Source organism: Lepisma saccharinum, chromosome 1, assembly GCF_977018435.1.
Source record: "Lepisma saccharinum chromosome 1, izLepSacc3.1, whole genome shotgun sequence".
Classification (NCBI taxonomy): Eukaryota; Metazoa; Arthropoda; class Insecta; order Zygentoma; family Lepismatidae; genus Lepisma; species Lepisma saccharinum.
The window spans coordinates 143,512,533-143,531,601 of NC_139229.1; the positions used below are offsets into that span (position 1 = coordinate 143,512,533).

The 19,069-nt window shown below is 37.6% G+C and overlaps 1 protein-coding gene across 1 annotated transcript in view; it reads left to right on the forward strand.

Annotated features, from left to right (window-relative positions):
• The window catches only part of l(2)k09022 (HEAT repeat containing 1 homolog l(2)k09022), a 97,049-nt gene that overhangs the window by 17,930 nt on the left and 60,050 nt on the right, over positions 1-19,069 (forward strand). Inside the window, exons 4-7 of the mRNA XM_083139747.1 lie at positions 9,785-10,028; positions 10,420-10,671; positions 16,283-16,584; positions 18,067-18,379. Of these exons, the coding sequence (XP_082995873.1) occupies positions 9,785-10,028; positions 10,420-10,671; positions 16,283-16,584; positions 18,067-18,379 (1,111 nt within the window). The remainder of the gene's footprint in view (positions 1-9,784; positions 10,029-10,419; positions 10,672-16,282; positions 16,585-18,066; positions 18,380-19,069) is intronic.

Consider the following 19,069-nt stretch of genomic DNA (forward strand, 5'->3'; position numbering starts at 1 on the left):
AACTGGCATTCTCAGCAAGCATCTTCGCATCAGTAGTATCATCAAGGAAGACATGTTAGGTAGTTGACGTAGTGAGCGGAGTAGCTGAAGCATTACAGATTCAGGCAGAATTAATTGACATTATGCAGCTTGGAGGATTTACATTGCGTAAATGGTGTTCGAATGAACGACAGTGCTAGAAGCAGTTCCACCAGCCATGCGTGAAATGAAGCTTCCAGTTGAATTTCACGATTCAGAAGTAAAGACTTTAGGCTTATCTTGGGATCCTATTGCAGATAAATTACTGATCAACAGCAAAGCTTCTGAAGTAGCAAATAACTTTGAACGGTCAAGCACTAAAGGACAGGTAGCATCAGTCGTTTAGGTCCCCTTTGGGTCTCATCACTCCAATTGTTATTACTAGAGCCCGGAAGTTCAGGCATTTATTTTTGTTAAAATAGGCAGGCAAAAAGGCATTTATAATGTGGAAAATAGGCACTAAAAATGAAAAAAAGGCAAAATAAACAAAAAAAGGCACATTTGGAAGTTTCTTACTTTTATCCATAATTTCTGGCAAAATGTTAAAATCTGCATTGGGAAGAGCATTTCAATTTTCTCCGTCTTGATTGCACATAACTACCAAGTGTTTTTTAAGCTCTCAACATTCATTGATAGTCGTCTGTCAGAGAGAATGTTTTTCATAATAGAAAATGATCTTTCTACTTCGACAGAAGTTATTGGAGCATACATAAAACAAGCTAATGTAGATAGACTCATTTTGGTAACAGCATTTTTCACTTTTTAGAATATCACAAATTGTTTTCAATTGTTTCAAGTCCTCATTTGCACTCACTACCCGTTTGCACTTTTCCGCAACAGCTGACCCCTTTTCTCCTGGCACTTCCATCATATGCTGCATAGATTCCTCGTAGATTTTCATGGATGCTATAATTGTAATTGTCTCTGGCAATGCACCATAATGTGCACAAATAAACTTGAATAGCACAGGAGTTTTTCCACTTCAAGAATTGAAGCCGCTTCATTTTCTGGAAGAGCATCTATCACCTCACTGATTTTTTGAAGGTTGTTAGCATAATATATAGCTGATGATATCCAGGTTCCCTATCTGGTCAAGACTGGTTGCGGAGGTAAACTAAGCTCAGATGCAACTTCCTTAAATTTTCGAGTTCGAGAGGGAGATTTCAGAAATATCTTCTTTGTGTTCGAAATCAACCTGTCCACTTCAGAAGTCAATCATGCAGAAGGAAATGTTAACCGAAAGAGAATATCCTAACTGAGCATGAAATACAGTTTTCTCACACTTTTCTCCTTCAGCAATGTTGAAACATGCACGAGTTCAATATTACTTAAATAAGGCAAAAATTATTCACATAATAAACGGAAGAAAAATAAATGCCAACAACGTTTTTTGGGAGAAAAATAATTTATATTACACATTTTTTTTAAAAAAATGTCAAATTTCATTGAAAAAGTCAAAAAAAGGCATTATAATTAAAAATAGGCAGTGGGGTCCCAAAAACGCCAGTCAAGAAGGTGACATTACCTCATCTTCAATTATGTACAGCATTACTCCTAGCAAGATTAGTTCACATCTGAAGGTAGACGAGATACATCTCTGATCAGATTCACAAATCGTATTGGCATGGTTAGCTGCACCATCCAACAGATCAAAAACCTTTGTAGCCAACCGGGTAGCAGAGATTCAAGACATTACGCAAAGCAGCGATTGGAAACACGTTCCTTAGCAAATAACCCGGCAGATAAAATCTCAAGAGGTATCGAACCCACTTCAATACAACATAACCATTTATGGTGGCATGGGCCACATTGGTTAACAGATACAGAATAGCATTGGGCACTTACGCAGCAGCCAAGGAAAGTAGAAATTCCGGTGGGAATAACCATAACAGCAGTATCAATTTGCCAGAATTCACTTGAGCAAACAATCAAACGGTTCTCCAAATTATCAAAATTAACTTGAGTGATAGCTTTCTGTCAGTGATTTATACATAACTGCAGAAAGTCCAACAACAAAGTAAAGGAAAGTCTTTCAACAAAGGAAATGCAATCAGCATTGCATACATGCATCAAGACTGTTCAGCTATCAAGCTACAAGTCTGAAATTCGAGATCTTCAACGGCACCAACAAATTGCAGCCAACAGTACATTAAAGAACCTGCATCCATTTTTGGACAGTAACAACCTTCTTTGTGTTGGAGGAAGACTCAAGAATAGCAATTTGACTTGTGGAACAAAACATCAAATTATTCTACTTCGAAAGGTCACATGACAGAGCTCATAATAGAAGCGGAACACTTGAGACAGCTTCATGCAGGATCACAGTTATTGTTGTCGTCCCTCCGTCAACAATACTGAATTGTATGAGCGAGGCATACAATTAAGCAAGTAATTCACAATTGCCTCGTATGTTACAAGTTGAAGGCAACTACACCCAAGCAACTCATGGGTCAACTTCAGTCACCTAGAGTCACTCTGTTGTAGACTATTGTGGACCTTTTCTATTGAAATTGGATTCGCCACGCAGCAAGGTTCATCGCAAATCATATGTGGCTTTATTCGTTTGTCTAGCCACCAAGGCCATACATTTAGAGCTTGTCTCTGATCTCACCACAGACGCATTTATGGCATCCCTGCGAAGATTTAGATCTCGTATAGGTAAATGTGCCAATTTGTACAGTGACAATGGCAAGAATTTCATCAGTTCAAGGAACGAACTGAAAGAGCTGCATAGATTATTTTTGTCACACATGAGTATACGAGTGCTGAATCCTTCCAGTGGCATTTCCTTCCACCTAACTCACCACATTTCGGAGGAATATGGGAGAGTGGAATACGCTCCATGAAATATCATTTAGTGACCGTAGTAGGAAAATGAACACTGAATTTTGAGGAATTTGCAACTTTGCTTACATTGAAGCATGCCTAAATTCAAGGCCTTGGACTGTTTTATCCGACGATCCAGAAGATTTAAGAGCTCTCATTCCTGGACATTTTCTCATTGGTTCAGCGCTTACTTCTTTTCCCGAGCCAGACCTCACTTTTCCCGAGCCAGACCTCACTGATCTCCCAGGAAATCGACTGTCCAGATGGCAGAGACTCCAAAGCTTTCATCAAAACATTTGGCAGCGATGGTTCAAGGCAGTGGCGGCTGGCAGCTAGTATGATGGGTACTGCCAATGTGATCAAGAAATCGAAGAATTTTCGCTAGCATATGTCATAGAAATCTAATGAAAGAGGTAATTTTAATGGAACTTTGTTTACCAGAATTGCAGACAAAAATTCAGAATTCCTAAGATTGGTTTATTTTACTTCGCATTTGTACTACTTTTGGCTAATCGCAAAAATAAGGATGAGTGAACACTCACAAAGAACACAGATGCCCAGGCCGAAATTCGAACCTGCAATCCCTGGCGTCGTAGCATGCTGTGCACAGGTCGGCCAGAGTTTCTAGGAAATAAATGCGACTATTAAAATTTCGACGCCTGTCACCTTTACCATTTTTTTGATATTTTTAAATAGAATTGATGTGGGACAGCCAGTTGTTTAACTTTTAATTTAATATTGAATAGTACCTTGGAAAATGGTGTATGTAATAATGCTCTAATCTGACTCATCTTTACTAACTACCCTTCCTTTCACACAGCATCGGACACTTTCACTTCACTAAAAAGAAAAACACTGAACAATTAGATACACCAAGTTGATCACGGTATTCTCATCTTGCTTTGTTTATAATTTGCAACCCCAGCATGGCAGACAATACATCAAGTTGACAACTAACAACTGAAATATGATTATCTGCTAAATGAACTGTAGATCTATAATTTTTAGAATTCAATGCAAGAAATTGAATTATACCTCCAAGTGAAATTCTTATACTGATAGATTTTCCGTGTGATTTTTTACAAATATTAAAGTAAAAAATCCCATGGTGATTCGAATTCCCTTTGATATTTAGGCAATTCTTTTGTACAGTAAATGTCTTCAATGTTGTCAACGTCAGTTGCAACACATGAGCGTCTGTTTGCATGAGAGCAAGGGATATATCTTTCCTTAAGGAAGAAATCGATAACAAAAAAATCTGGATGGCTCTTTAGATGAATCTATCTAAATGGTTATATAAATTTGGGGAAGATATTACGTTCGTTCTTGCCAAGCATGCAGGAAAGTATCTCTCGCAAATTACTTCTCTAATGAGTACTACAAATCAATCAGGATTAGTCACTTCTGTGTGAAGTTTGCAACTATGTCAACACAATGCGAAAGCTCTCGCTTCGTACCATGATGCGAGCTGGCACGGCTGGTTGTCTTTATGAAAAACTAAATATGCTGACCAAGGCAGTAATTTATTGGTCAGCATATTTAGTTTTTCATAATCATGGAAACAAGGCTTAATGGAGTTATAACTGGTTGTCTTATGACTGCCTCTGGGCTACCACCCCACCTCCTCGCTCGTTAACTGTGGAGACTTTATCATGCCTCTGCTGGCCCAGAGCAAGTGAGAGAACAGCTGGGGATGCGGCTAAGGAATCAAGGCAGCCGTAAGCTGGAATGCTTACGAGATTCGAATCTCCTCATTCGTAAATGTATTAATTTAACTATATTTTGGCAAAGCAAGTGCTATTTCTTTTTCTGAGGGTAGAGCCATGGCATGTCGGCTCTCCCCTTAGAGCCACCGCTGGTTCAAAGAATATTTAAAAGGTCTTCAGCAACGTTCCAAGTGGACCAGTGTACAAGAAAACTTCAAACCAGGTTTGATAGTTGTCATCAAATACAACCACTTACCTCCCCTATCATGGAAATCTGGAAGAGTAACCAGCATCCATCCAGGAACAGATGGCTTAGTGTGAGTGGGCACAGTGCATACAGCTTCAGAGATTTTCAAGAGATCAATTCACAAATTAGTTCCACTCCCTCAGTGCAATAAGGTCGGAGATAAGTGAATTTAGTTGGTCAAACATTCTTTGACCAAGAGGGGGGAATATATCTCGGATCATAATTAATATGTTTGATATTGTTAACAATAGATGTCAGGGGCTTTCAGTTTTTTTCCTATGCTTACTCTCGAACAGAGAGAGAGAGAGAGAGAGAGAGAGAGAGAGCTACTCAGTCTGTGCGCGCGAGGCAATATGGAGGAAAGTGCGGTGATTCATTCCGTCCCATGGTTTTGCATTGTAGCAAATTTGTATAAGCATGTGGGTCATTCCATGTGACTCGCGTTACAGTTAGAAGCATGATATTCTTAAAATTAAAATTTGTCTACCACTCACATAAAAGTTATGAAACTCTTTCTTCCTTATAGGTTGTTACTCCCTTAAGGCTACATAACCTGAGTACAATAGAATGCAGAAAATGTGGCTTTTAAATTTGGTATGATATTTTTAATTGTTGTGACATGTGTTACATTAAAGTGGACACCCGATTTGTCAACATCTACATTTCACTGGAACTATGCTCTTCTACTAGAGTATGCAATAAACATCAATCGCTGAAAAAATAAGTATAATACATCCATGTATGCAAAAAGAACCCTTTTATAAAAATAAAATATTAGTGACTCACGTTACAAAGAATTATGACTCATGTTACATTTAGTGTGTAGGCAAGTTTCAGTTTATCTAGTCCACTCAACAACATAATTACAGGGTAGAGTTACTCTCACACAAGTTACAAGAGTAGCAAGTCATATAGTAACTAATGAAATACGAGGGTCACTATTTATATTTTGAGCCTTGGCAACACTGATTGAAGTTAGGCGCGATTTGACGTTTGCACGGAATCGTCTGGCATTATTGACCATAACATACTTCAAATGTTTTGTCAATAGCTTCATTTGTGTTGTTTATGTTGCCTTGGAGATTGCGCGACAACAATAAAATGGAATTAACTCGTGAACATTTTTGTGCGATGATTTTTTACGATTTTCGACGTGGATTATCAAGACAAGAGTGCATCGATCAACTTACTTCCACATTTGGCGATGAAGCCCCATCCTTTGCAACTGTGAAACGCTGGTATAAAGAATTTAATTGTGGCCGCCATTCGCTCACCAACGAGATTCGCGAAGGTCGTCCAAAATCAGTTGTTGTTCAAGAAAACATTGATGCTGTGCAAAACCTAATACTGCAAGATCATCATGTGACATACTGTGAGATTGAAGCAACCATAGGCATTAGTTCCACCAGCATATATAAAATATTACACGATCATTTAGCTGTGAGAAAGGTATGTTCTCGTTGGATCCCACACAATTTGACAAAAACTCAAAAAGACGCTCGCGTCAATTGGTGCAAACAAATGCTCAATAAATACAATCGTGGTGCTTCAAAAGACGTAAGATTGATTGATAAGATTGTAACAGGTGACGAATCATGGAAAAATGCATATGAGCCGGAACGTAAACAGCAGTCGACTGTATGGGTGTTTCAAGATGAACCCAATCCAACAAAAGTTGTTCGCACTCGAAGCACATCGAAACAAATGGTCGCCTGTTTTTTCAGGAAAACTGGTCATGTGGCAACTGTGCCTTTAGAGGAACGTAGAACGGTCAACTCTAAATGGTACACAACAATTTGTTTGCCAGAGGTCTTCGGTCAAATATGGAAAACAAACAAACGCCGTCGGATCATTCTTCATCAAGACAATGCCAGCTGTCACACATCTCGTCTAACAACCGACTTTCTGAACAGTCAAAAAATCGAATTGATGGGTCATCCACCGTACAGTCCTGATTTGGCACCCAATGACTTCTTGTTCCCGAATGTCAAGAATAAATTGCGTGGACAACGATTTTCGTCGGCGGAAGACGCCGTTGATGTGTTCAAAAACCATATTATGGAGGTGTCTCAAGAATATTGGAAAATCTGCTTTGACAAATGGTTCGAACGAATGCAAAAGTGTATTGACCATAAAGGAGAATACTTGGAAAAACAATAAAGCAATTTTCAATGCCAAATTCCTGTTTTTTCATTGTTATGTTCAAAATATAAATAGTGACCCTCGTAATACTTATCAACAAGTGAGCAAAATGGAGAATTGCAATTTATATAATTAAAAAAGAAAAAATGTTGCAAGATACTTCACAAAATACAAGAATGAAAATAAAGAATTACAATTTATGCAACGAAAGGAAACATTTTGAATTACAGTAACAATACTGAGATAAGAACATTAATTTCAAAGTACAGGAATCAAAACAAGTGCAACACAAATTATGCAGTATAAGTGGTGAATGTTTGGTAAAACTAGCCTACTCAAATTTATAATGACCACGTGCATTGACAAGGGTGGATGTTTATCTTCTTTATGAGCTTTGAATGTGTGTAAAATATTTCGTCTGGTGAAGATGGCCAACAGAGTGTAATTTACACATATTACTCAGTATTAGCTAAGAAAGTTAACAAAAATAGTTGTTTTGAGAGTCATAAATGAGGGATGTAAGAGTAATATTTGTTTCTGAAGCACAAACGCATGTCACGCACACCATATTTTATCCAACCTCATATACATCCTGACTCGTGTTACAACTTCATTTGCTGTATATTAGGCAATTCCAACAAAAAAAGAAAAAACACTTTGCTGTTTTTCATTGTGGTATTGTTATAGAAACAAGTAAACTGTATATTAGAAGTAAAATACTAGAAGAAATGTGTGTTTTTGTGACTCGCGTTACTACTACGCACGTGTTGTAAAATATCATTTTCAAAGCTATAAAACTTAACGCATTTAAATTGGTGCTCCTGAGAAATGAGTACCTGATTTAGTTCTTTCCAATGTTGCAAAAGTAGATAGTGTAGCAACTGTAAATATACTTGTCATAAACTGCAATAATCACAAATTTCCTCCCTTGATTTTAACCTACTTTTTATCGAACTTCACAAGGCAGTAGAATCAAAACTTGCAATTTATATCGATTTCTAACACTGAAATGTGATATTTTGATCCTTTACCAACATGCTTGCAAAAAATCATTCCAAAAATGAACAGTTTTAAGTTTTCAGTGCTTTTCATGGAATTACCCATGTAATCTTTTGTTTTAGTCAATATATATTTATTATTATCAGTGTCATTCCGCAAACATCCAAGTTGAATCAACCCATTGGTACACAACATATGGTCCTCCACTCCAGAGGCAAGGATTTGTACTAAACGTGACGTGCAGTAAGTAATAATATTTTTGTTTTGCGTGCATCGTACAAAATTAGACAGACTCAGCTCAGTCCAACAGACATATGCATTTGGTCTATCAGTGCCGAAATCATTTTGGTACATCAGGGCCGCATACAAACAATTCAAGGGGAAATAAATAAATGGATGACTTTACTTTTATGTATTTTCTTAACTATTTGTCCTTTATTTGTAGTATATGTTCTCAAAGTCAGAGGGGAAACTAGAGGAGCCTAGGTGGTTAATTTGTTTCAAGAATGAGGTCCTTGCCAACATCAAATTTTTTGATTGGGTGGAGGGGGAAGCATTCTTTATTTTATACATATTTTATGTGACAATTATGAAACTACTGTAGCTTATATAGCATTCAAAATGCACAAATATAGGATGTTTCTTTGAGGTTAGGGTAAATTACAAGAAGATTAATTGATTGATTAATTTGGTGTTTTAAGTCCGCTTTATGCACTGTAAGGCTAATTGGGACTGGACCTACAGTTTAAAGTGGAATCTGAACCACTATGTGCCTCCACCGGGTATCGAACCTGGGACCCCTTGATTACAAGGCGACGACACTACCACTGCACCATCGGGACGCCCTCTTACAAGAAGAGTATTGCATTTACCACAACAAACAACACCAGTTGAAACAGAAACTGAAACAGTTTGTTCACATGCGCCCCGCTACATGGATCTAGTGTTGGAATTTCGTGCAACAAAGTCTGCAAGCACTGTGCAACGTGTATTTTGTTTGAAATTTGGTAACGACCCATCTAGTCCCAATGAAATTCACACGTGGAATAAACAGTTCAGTTAAACAGGTTGCTTGTGTAAGTGCAAGTCAACTGTTGCCTGTCTACTACCTCCGAAGAAGATGTGGAATGCATTCGCACAAGTTTTCTTCATAGCCCAAGAACGTGTAGCTACTGAACTGGATATGTCAAAAACAACTGTGTACAAGGTCCTCTGTAAATGTTTGTGCTTCAAACCATAGTGACTTCAACTACTACAGCCATTGTCCAATGACGATTTTGTTATTAGTTCCTGGAGAAGATGATGGCCAATGAAGCTTGTGTGGATACAATAATTTTTACTGATGAAACTAAATTCCATATCACCAGCCAAGTAAACTGCCACAATGTGTGCATATGGGGGAGTGAAACCCCACGTGTGTTATTAACCAGAAGTGAACATGTTCTGTGCAATGAGCTGTGAATGCATTTACAGACCATTCTGTTCAGTGGAATGAACAGTAACAGGATTGACATAGCGAGATAAGCTTGAATTGTGGCCTATGCCCCAGTTGCATGGAGACCCGCATTTTGGTTTTTCAGGAGGATGGCAGTCCCACCCACTTCCGCTGATGTCTAGTGCTTTGGATTCAACATGACCAACACCTCATGCTGTTGTCCCAAAGACCACTGGATTGCACACATTGTAACTTCAATTTGTGGGTTACTTAAAAGACAAAGTGTTTGTCCCACCACTGCCACGTGATAATTTTACCAATACACCGATGTCCTTATATCTTCTGAGACTGATAAGAGTACCGATTAATACGCCCCATTGCCTTTAATAATCTTTCTCAATTTCCTTGCAGATTTCATATTCAGGATTTCAACGTAGATGAAATTATGATGCTGATAATGCCGTATCATGATACTCGCATGTTTGTCCGCATGCTGCAGCTACTAAACTTGAGTAACCCAACTGACAAGTGGCATTGGCTCCAGTGCCTGCAGAAGCCTGGAGTTCCTCTCTCCAAGACAGCTTTGCTGAACCATTGTGCTACAGATATTGGCTTCATGAAGTTCATTTGCGAGTCTACTTTGTATGCAGTTCGGGTAAGCTAGTGGTAAAATCTGTAGTTTTTAAACTTAAATTTTTGTAAATGCTGTGTGTTAAGCTACAGTCATTATATTAATATTACAAGTAATATTAATAAGGATGACATATTGGTAATGCCGTCACCTTGGCATTGATACCCAGTGATTCGGATCCCACTATAAGTTGTAGATCCAGTCCCGATTAGCCTATCTGTGCAAAAAGTGCATGTAAAACGAAAGCTTGTTAATAAGAAGTTTTTCTTTAGTGTCTAAACTCCTTCAATCTGCCCAAATCAAAGTCTTAGCCTATACTACTACCCCCTTAAAACCATAATCATAAATATGCCTTTATTTGGTAAATTGTTGGTATTTTGAAAATTCAAAGTTTCCATTTGTATATCTTCTTCAGGTGGCTCGTAAAAAGGCATCATCCCTTCAAACATTGCTAGCCTTCTCTTGCACAACAATAATGGGTGCTCTGGAGCACAGTGATTCAGTGACGGAAGCACAGGTGACCCAGCTACTACCAATGCTGTCCAAAGGCTGTAAATCATCGATACAGGATCTAACTGCTGGAACATATTTCATAATCGCTCAGCTGTCAAGAAAGAGTAAACTCTCCGAAAGGCTGTTGAATAAAATACTTGAGCGTTTGGTGAAGGTAAGCCACTAATTATAATATTTAGAACTTTTGACGAAGGTCGAGCAAAAACTACTTTTTTTAGTATGCAGATATTGATTTTTTTCTTAGGTATTTTGCAGGCTCCCCATAGTGACTAATGCAGTTGCTTTGTAATCGAAGGCCCCGGAGTTTCATCCCTAGTTTAAGCACATTGCATCAAGGATCAGATCCCGCTTTTAAACTGTAGTTCTGGTGCTGCTGAGCATAGGATTGACTTAAAAGACTTTACCAAACATTGGGGTATTTTGTGACCCCACAAGTAGGTATCAGGTGGACTGAGCCAACACTGATGCTTGAACTTTGTAACAAAAGTTGTGTTTAGAATATTCATAAATGTTTATAAGTATTTCCATTGCAGTTAATAGTACATCAATTTACCAGAGTTTTCTTTAAAATATTTAAAGAATATCAAGGGTGTGTCAGTAATTATCTGCAGTTCACTTATATTTGTCTTTATCTTTGTAACATTACCATTCTTTACATGAATTACCAGGCATTGTTTCTGCCACTGAGTTCTGCACAGGTTTGAAGATGCTCAGTTGCGTTGACGCAGTTGTGTGTAAGTGTTCAAGTCTTGTCGTGAACATCCAGCTGCTTCTTGCACAACACTTGTGCAACAGTTTTTGAACTTTTCAATCCATTCATACACTTCACTGTGGCAAAGCACTATTTCCATGGATTTCCACCCCAGATACACCTTCAGCCCAGAAGAAAAGAAAATCACCGAATGCTTCTCATTGGTGCAATCTGAAAGTAGAGTAATAGCTATGTAATATCATTGTAATATTCTGTTTTGCCACACACTGCTGGTTCAAAATGAAATTATTTTTTCAGTTTATATAATTCACAGATTAATTGAATTGAACGACACTGTGCGACAGTTTTTGAACTTTTCAATCTATTCAGACACTTCACTGTGGCAAGGCATTATTTCCATGGATTTCCACCCCTGATACACCTTCAGCCCAGAAGAAAAGAAGAAAAGCTAGGCACCAGCTCTGAAAATCAGGTGCCAGAAAACTACCTACTAGCAATTGTGCTTACTACAGTGTGTTTCAAAAGTCACACAACCCAAACTTTGAAAATGTATATCATGAAAACCGTAAGAGGTATTTACACCAGGTTTTCTGCACTAAACTAATCATGTACGCTGGGTTAATAAATTTATGTTAGCATGTATCCAAATAAAAGCAATTACATTATTTAAAAAAAATATTGTTAATTTGCTGAAAACATCTGAGAATTGATTTTCAACAATATATACCAATGTAGAAATTTATGCAGGTTCGCCCAGGACGAACATGGGTCTCTGATATACCGTGCCATTGCTCTAACCACTGAGCTACTGAGTCGGCCTGGCCTTGCCTGAGTTTTCGCTGAAGCTGTTTTACCTGCGTGGAATTGTCTCTGCCACTGCTACTGCAACGGGATCTGTTGCCTTAGAAATACAGTAGACTTTGACACTGCCTGGTTCCTCCCAGCGTAGAGATGTTAAGTACTGAAGATCAGGCACACACAGGAAATGTACTATGTAGAAATTTTCAGCGAAAAATGCATTAACATCTCTATGCTGGGAGGAACCAGGCAATGTCAAAGTCTACTGTGTTTCAAAGGCAACAGATCCCGTTGCGGTTGCACTGGCAGAGACTATTCCACACAGGTAAAACAGCGAGAGGCGAGGCGAGGCCGGCTCAGTAGCTCAGTGGTTAGAGAAATCATACGGTATGCCAGAGACCCATTTTCGAGTCCTGGTCGAGCCTGCATTTTTCGCTGAAAATTTCTACGTAGTACATCTTCTGTGTGTGCCTAATCTTCAATTCTTAACAATTTGTGGGATCATTTGTTGCTGTTTGACAAGTCGTAAAACAGTTGCTTTGTGAGGTATAGCAGAAGCAGGGGATTTTTCTTGGAAAACCTCTTGCACATGAGTGTAAGAATGAGTAGTAAAATACTCTTCAGCAATGCACATGCGCTGCTCCAAAGAATACGCCATGCTGAATCAATTAAAAGAACAGGCATAGTAGCGTCGAAAGTGAGTGAAGAGAATTCATTGTAATCGGAGGCAGAGTAGGATTCTCTCAAGAGTCCAATTTCGGGACAAAATCTTGGTTTATGACTTTTCACGTTAAATGTATAGCCAATACTTAGGCCCATGTGGCGTGTGTCTGTTGACAATATTTCGACCTGCTAGCATTGCCATATATGTCCCAAAAATTGCACTTTTTCACTCAACCCATAAAATCGCCAATAAAAAATCCATCAAAGGTTGCACATGACCAATATTGGTCGCAAATGACAGATTGACATGGCATCAGTCATCTAATTATGACCCTTCAATAATTTCTTACATATTTTTCTCATTCAAAAGTGCTTTTCTGGAAAAATTTTAACACTGCCTTTCGCCAGTTATTAATTTATCTAAATTTTCTGTATGGAGAAAACTGATAATTTTAAGCATTGAAAAATATCTCAATGGATGAGACTTTATAATGCAGAAAACCTGGTGTAAATATATCTTACGGTTTTCATGATATACATTTTCAAAGTTTGGGTTGTGCAACTTTTGAAACGCTTTGTATAAGCTGAGCATCACGGTATTCAAAACATCGCTAAATCGTTCGAGAAAACAGGAAATGGGGTGTTGGGGGACAAAGAGTAAGAAATTATTACTGACTCTGGAATGTGTCACAATGTTGTTTTAAAGAAATATATCATTTGCTAACTACGCTGTACTGCAATTTGAACTTAGAATCATCAAAATTTCATACATATTACAGCATAAGATTACAGTCGCCAGGCTGAAATTTTTAGTCGCCGTGGCAACCTGGTGACCGGGATTTTTCGAGCCCTGCTTGTATGTTGTAAAGTGATGGTGCCAGGAAAAATGAGTGATTAAACTAGGGGTGCGGCAATATTTTCTGAGAGCAGCCAAATTTAGTGCACATCTAAATACTACGTATTAAAATGCATATTTGGGCCAAAATAGCAAGGGGGCTGCTAAGCATGGTGCTGATCACATCACCTTCAAATTGGCAAATATCGAAGAATATGTGGGGTAAAGATGGCCAGAGCATGGTGCTGATCACACCATCTCACACTTCTCCCCTGTATATGTGTGTGTCATGGCATGGTGCAAAGTGCATGGCAAACTAACTTCACCTTTCCTCATTTGCAGGGTGGGGGGGGGGTGCTTTCTCATGATCCCTATGGTATCATCACTAGTCTTGTAATTACTGGAAAGTGCCAAGTATTTCTGTCTCGAGTTTCTTGCTCATGTGGAAGTGAGAGCCCTTTACACAAGACATCTTAACCAATTAACATAATGACGATAAGTGATCTCCCATCTCCTTTCCTCTGTGGTGTAAAATTAAGTTGTTGCTTTGGAACCTGAATATGCACATTCAACGAACATAACATAAAACATAGCGTAGGGCCAGTAAAAAGGAAAGAAAAAAAACATCTTCCCACCCACAGGAGCTCATTAATCTGCCACTGTGCACAGCTATGCAGTAACTGAAAGATTCAACCCTTTTCTCTTTCTTTAATGCCCTGGGTCAGATATCTTGCTCATATGTCAGAAGCATTGACATGACAGCATGGGAGAGCATTTAATCAGTGATCTTTCTCCCCCCACCCCTCCCTCCTTCTTTCTTTCTGCAACTTGGCCTGGAATGAGCACACTTCTGATAAAGACTTGTTCAACTGCATTGGTCGCTCCACCATCTGTTTGTCTCCCCGTTCCTCCTGTTACAAACTGTTTGGAGGGGTGTCTGTGAGCAGCAGGCAGCTGGAAACAGCGCCAATGTTTTGTCTCGAGGCTCTAAAGCTATGACTCATCCACTCTGAAGGAAAGAAAAATGGCATTGTTTTGAAATCTGATAAAACACCTTGAACAAACAGAGCAGTGCAGGAAGGAAATCTACATGATGCTAAGAATAATATAATTGCCCCTTATTATCCGAACCATTCACTTGCTGAAAATAAATCACACAATGTTAACCGGAAGACAAAAAAAAGAAAGGAAACATGTTCTTTATGGGGAAACTATTGGTGGAAGGGGTGTTTGCCCTCTGCAAGACTTCTGAATCCAATAATAAATCGTTTGGCTCATAAGCCAGTATTTCTAAAAAAAACAAAAACAAAAAAAAGTCAAAGGCAGGAAAAGATGGCAAAGTGAGGACTGACTTCTATAAAAAGTATACGTAAGCCCATCCCCCCCCTTCGAAAATCCTGCATGCGTCACTGATAATTTATTGCGACGTCTAAACGTGCATAAGTTTCACAAAGCTTGTTTTGTTCACTTCATGCTGTTGTGCTGATCGGGACTGGATACATATGCAGCTCAAAGTGGAACCTGAACCATTCTGCATGTCTTCAGAACACTTTGATTACAGTATATAAAGATGCTTGGTGCCCACCCCTCTCCAATTACCTGGGACTTCTAAAACGAGCAAGTAATTACCAGTTTACAGAGTAAACAGAGATCTCACACAATCGGATGCATAAACTGAACATAATAGGCGGCAGTTAGAAGAGTCATCCACCGTCCCTACCCTCGAAAGTGGGTCCCGTTAATCCGTCATTGACTTTCACAGCATGTCTTGCTTTTTCCCCTTAGACATTCATTATCATACTTCTTTCCCGTTGTTAAATAATTTTTGACATAATATACCCCCTAAAAAGTCAATTGTGTAGTCCTTTCTTACTGACACTTGAGTTTCACCCCTCCTTTATGCTTTCCCGCATTTTACATTTTATTATGTACAGGGCCCTGAATAACGTAAAATTTGGGTTTGACTGTAATATCATTGTAATATTCTGTTTTGCCACACACTGCTGGTTCAAAATGTTTTTTTTTTTTTTTTTTGTTTTTTTTTCAGTTTATGTAATTCACAGGTTAATTGAATCGTGGCAAAGTATTGCTGCACTTTTATGGACCCCCACAGGCTACCCAGATTTCAACCAACTAGATTATAGTCTTAATTTCATATTTCCAGATTTTGTATTTTAATTTTTTTTTTTTACTTTGTTTCCTGAAAAATGTAAAATTGATGTTCTCTCTACCAACCAATTGTGATAATTAAATTAAAGCTGATAGTTCCTGTTTTTCAAATTGCTCATTTCAAAGCTTGTAAGTCACAGTAATGAGTAAATCAAAGTATTTTATTTAGGATGGAGCCGATACCACCTTGAACCAATCTGATACTATTTGTGATACTCTTAACAAAACAAAACTTCAAAGTTGTAGCAATTAAAAGTTTTGCATTAAATTTTCCACTGGAACCAGAGTTTTACATGAAATATTCATAATTTCACATGGGATAATAATTTAATCACAAAATCAATTTCTTCCCAGAATGTTGTTGCAAAAATAATGAAATTATGCATTTTGCATAATTTCCCCTATATTCAGATTCACGTGGCATTTTGTGGACTCCAAAAGAGTATTATCTGGTATCGCTGTTTAAATTCGAACAGTTGCTTTTTGATACGGATACATGATATCGGTATCAGTTCAGTCCTGCTTTTAATATTTAATTAAAGCAAAGTTCACATCTTGTAATGTTTGTAATTATTATTCTCATATCAGGAGGAGCCGCAACTACGTACAGATCTGGTGCTGGTTCTGCTCGTGCTGTATAATTCACAGGATTTGCATAGTGTACCACCAAAAGCCTTGATCAAACTGACAAGTTACGTGTGGTTACCACAAATATTGGCTACACTCTCTAAAGAACTGAACGTGATGCCTTTTATTAGAGCCATTTTGAAGTCATGCTCTAAGTATGTGCAGGAGGACAGTGAAAACCTGCTTCAACTCTACTCTGAATTTGTCAATGCTATATTAGAAGATGTTGAGTTTGACGCAAGTGCAGCATCAGAAATAATAAGGTATGTTTGTCACTGCATTTGTTTATATTTCTGGTTCAATCGATAGATAACTAGTTTTCTGTCTGTATTGACCTTATAGTAGGGATATGAAATTTTGGCTGATACTAATAAAGTACCGATATAAAATTTACTGATACCGATAACCGATATTCTACTGATCCGATATAAAATTAGAAATGGTCCTTGAAGAACCTGAAAGGTGCATTGACCTCCTTAATAAATGCCTGTTTCAAGGTGACTGCAGTGAAAAAGAAATTGCTTATTTAGACATTTACTTTTTTGAAAGTAGGACATGGAGATTAACCATAAAAATTACAACAAAATGGCAGAATTTTGCACTAAATTATCAGATATTTATCAATATATCGGATCGGTAAAATAATCTGTAATTTTACCAATAAATCAATATGCCTATATCGGTCGATACCGATAGAGTACCGATTAATCGGTCCTATCCCTACTTTATATGCATTTCAGTGTATTGGTAAAATTGGTGATATCTTTAATGATTGAACATTTCTATAACTGGTACAAAATTTTGCCATTTTACTAATATTTTTATGAATGTAATTCATATACTCTAATTTTGTAGTGTCAAAAACTTCAGTTCCTTTTTCTAAGTAGCCTCCTGGATAGATTAGCGATAAAAACTTGTTCTGTGATAGTGTGTCCTGGGTTCCAACTGCCAGTCGAGGTACATTGCACGGTGGTTCAGAACATATTAATTAAGATCACAACATACACTTTTTTTTGTCCTCTGAATTTCCAGACCGACCTCAATCTTTCTGCAAGGATGGGAAAAGGGTTAAACTACATGTAGTTGAAATGGAAAGCAGTGATCAGGATATCAAGTTTTGTACTTTTTAATTAATTTTAACTATTTTGACCCTTCCACAGCTCCTTTTTTATCATCCCTCAAAGATTTAGGTCTAAGAGGAAAAATATGTGGTATTATTTTGTGATTTTATCTCAGTTTTAATAGGAGTGGGACAGATTAATTGGTACTCCATTGGTATTGGCTGATATAGGCATATCAGCCAATGGTAATATTACCGATCCAATATATCTATAAATATCTTACAATTTAGTGCAATATTGTGCAATTTTGCTAAACTTTTATGGAAATAAACGTGTAATCTCCATTCCCATTTTTTTTAGTTAAATGTTTAAATATGCAGCTTCTTTTGCATTGCAAAAGCTTGTTTCATATGATAACATACATTTATTAAGGAGGTCATATTGAACCATTTGGAATTTGCCAGATCGGTAGAATATTGGTTATTGGTATCTGTAAATTCTATTCAGGTACTTTATCGGTATCGGACAAAATTTCCTACTGGTCCATTCCTAATTAAATAATGGCAAAGGCCAGAGTGTAAATTTTTTTACCAAATGCTCAGATTGATGTGAAAATATGTGAACTTTAACTGTTACCAGATCACTCCTTTTTACCAAATTTTTAACGTTAATTATAAATTTCAGGATCACCATTGAGATGTTCAAATCATCAGGTAGCTCAGATGATGTGAAAATTAGAAATTTCACGCCAGCTCAGAAGTGGTATGCAAATATATTCAGGCAAATTGAACGACGATACCCAGCTACATTCAGGAAAGTCACCCAGGAGATGGTGAAAAGTCTAGATGACAAGAAAGTGTCTGAGACAACTATTCTCAATTTTCTGTCTGTTGCTGTGACCGAAAGATGTGGCATAGATGAGAAGCTGTGTCATGCTGAAGAAAACGTGAGAGCTGAAGCCATCCCTGGAGCTGTTAGGGTGTATTCTGATCTAAAGGTAAATATCAGCCTGAAAATTTGCAAACCAGAATTTAGTACGTAACTGTATCTTAACACAATTCATGAAAGGCATTTCACGCCAGTCATCAAGGAAGTCCAATAAGGAAAAAAATCCAGGAAAGCTGGAACAAATTTCATTATTTTCGTAAAAGTGTTCTTAACAACATACTAATTTTGCACATCTCTACCACACCTGCTTTTGCCGCCATCTTTGAAAAATGGCATCCAAAATCAGTTTTTTTTTTGCAAATATCTAATTTGAAAAGCATTTCACAGCAAAATAGGTTATGACAAAATTTAATCTACAAAAAATGTTCTGTGAATTTTTTTTTTCAAGGACATACCATTCAAGTGCTAGAGTAGGGAGAAATTCACCTTTTTCCCCCACCCCATTTTGCAAGAGCGAAACTCAGGGAAACCTCTTTTGCATGATGTTTTGTAGCATTTACCTTCTATAAAACTGGAATTATTACATTATTTTTTTCTTACAGAATGTCATTTATGGGTTCAACTGGTTTTATCATTGCACACAGTAGTTCATAGGAAATATTTAGCGTCACCTATGTGTAGGATATGCTTGGTCTCAAAGAGAAGATAATCCCAATTAAATATGTTGAATTTGTCCAAAAAGGTTATTTCACAATAAAATGATGAAAATGTTGTGGTCCTGGATCTGGTTAGATATGAC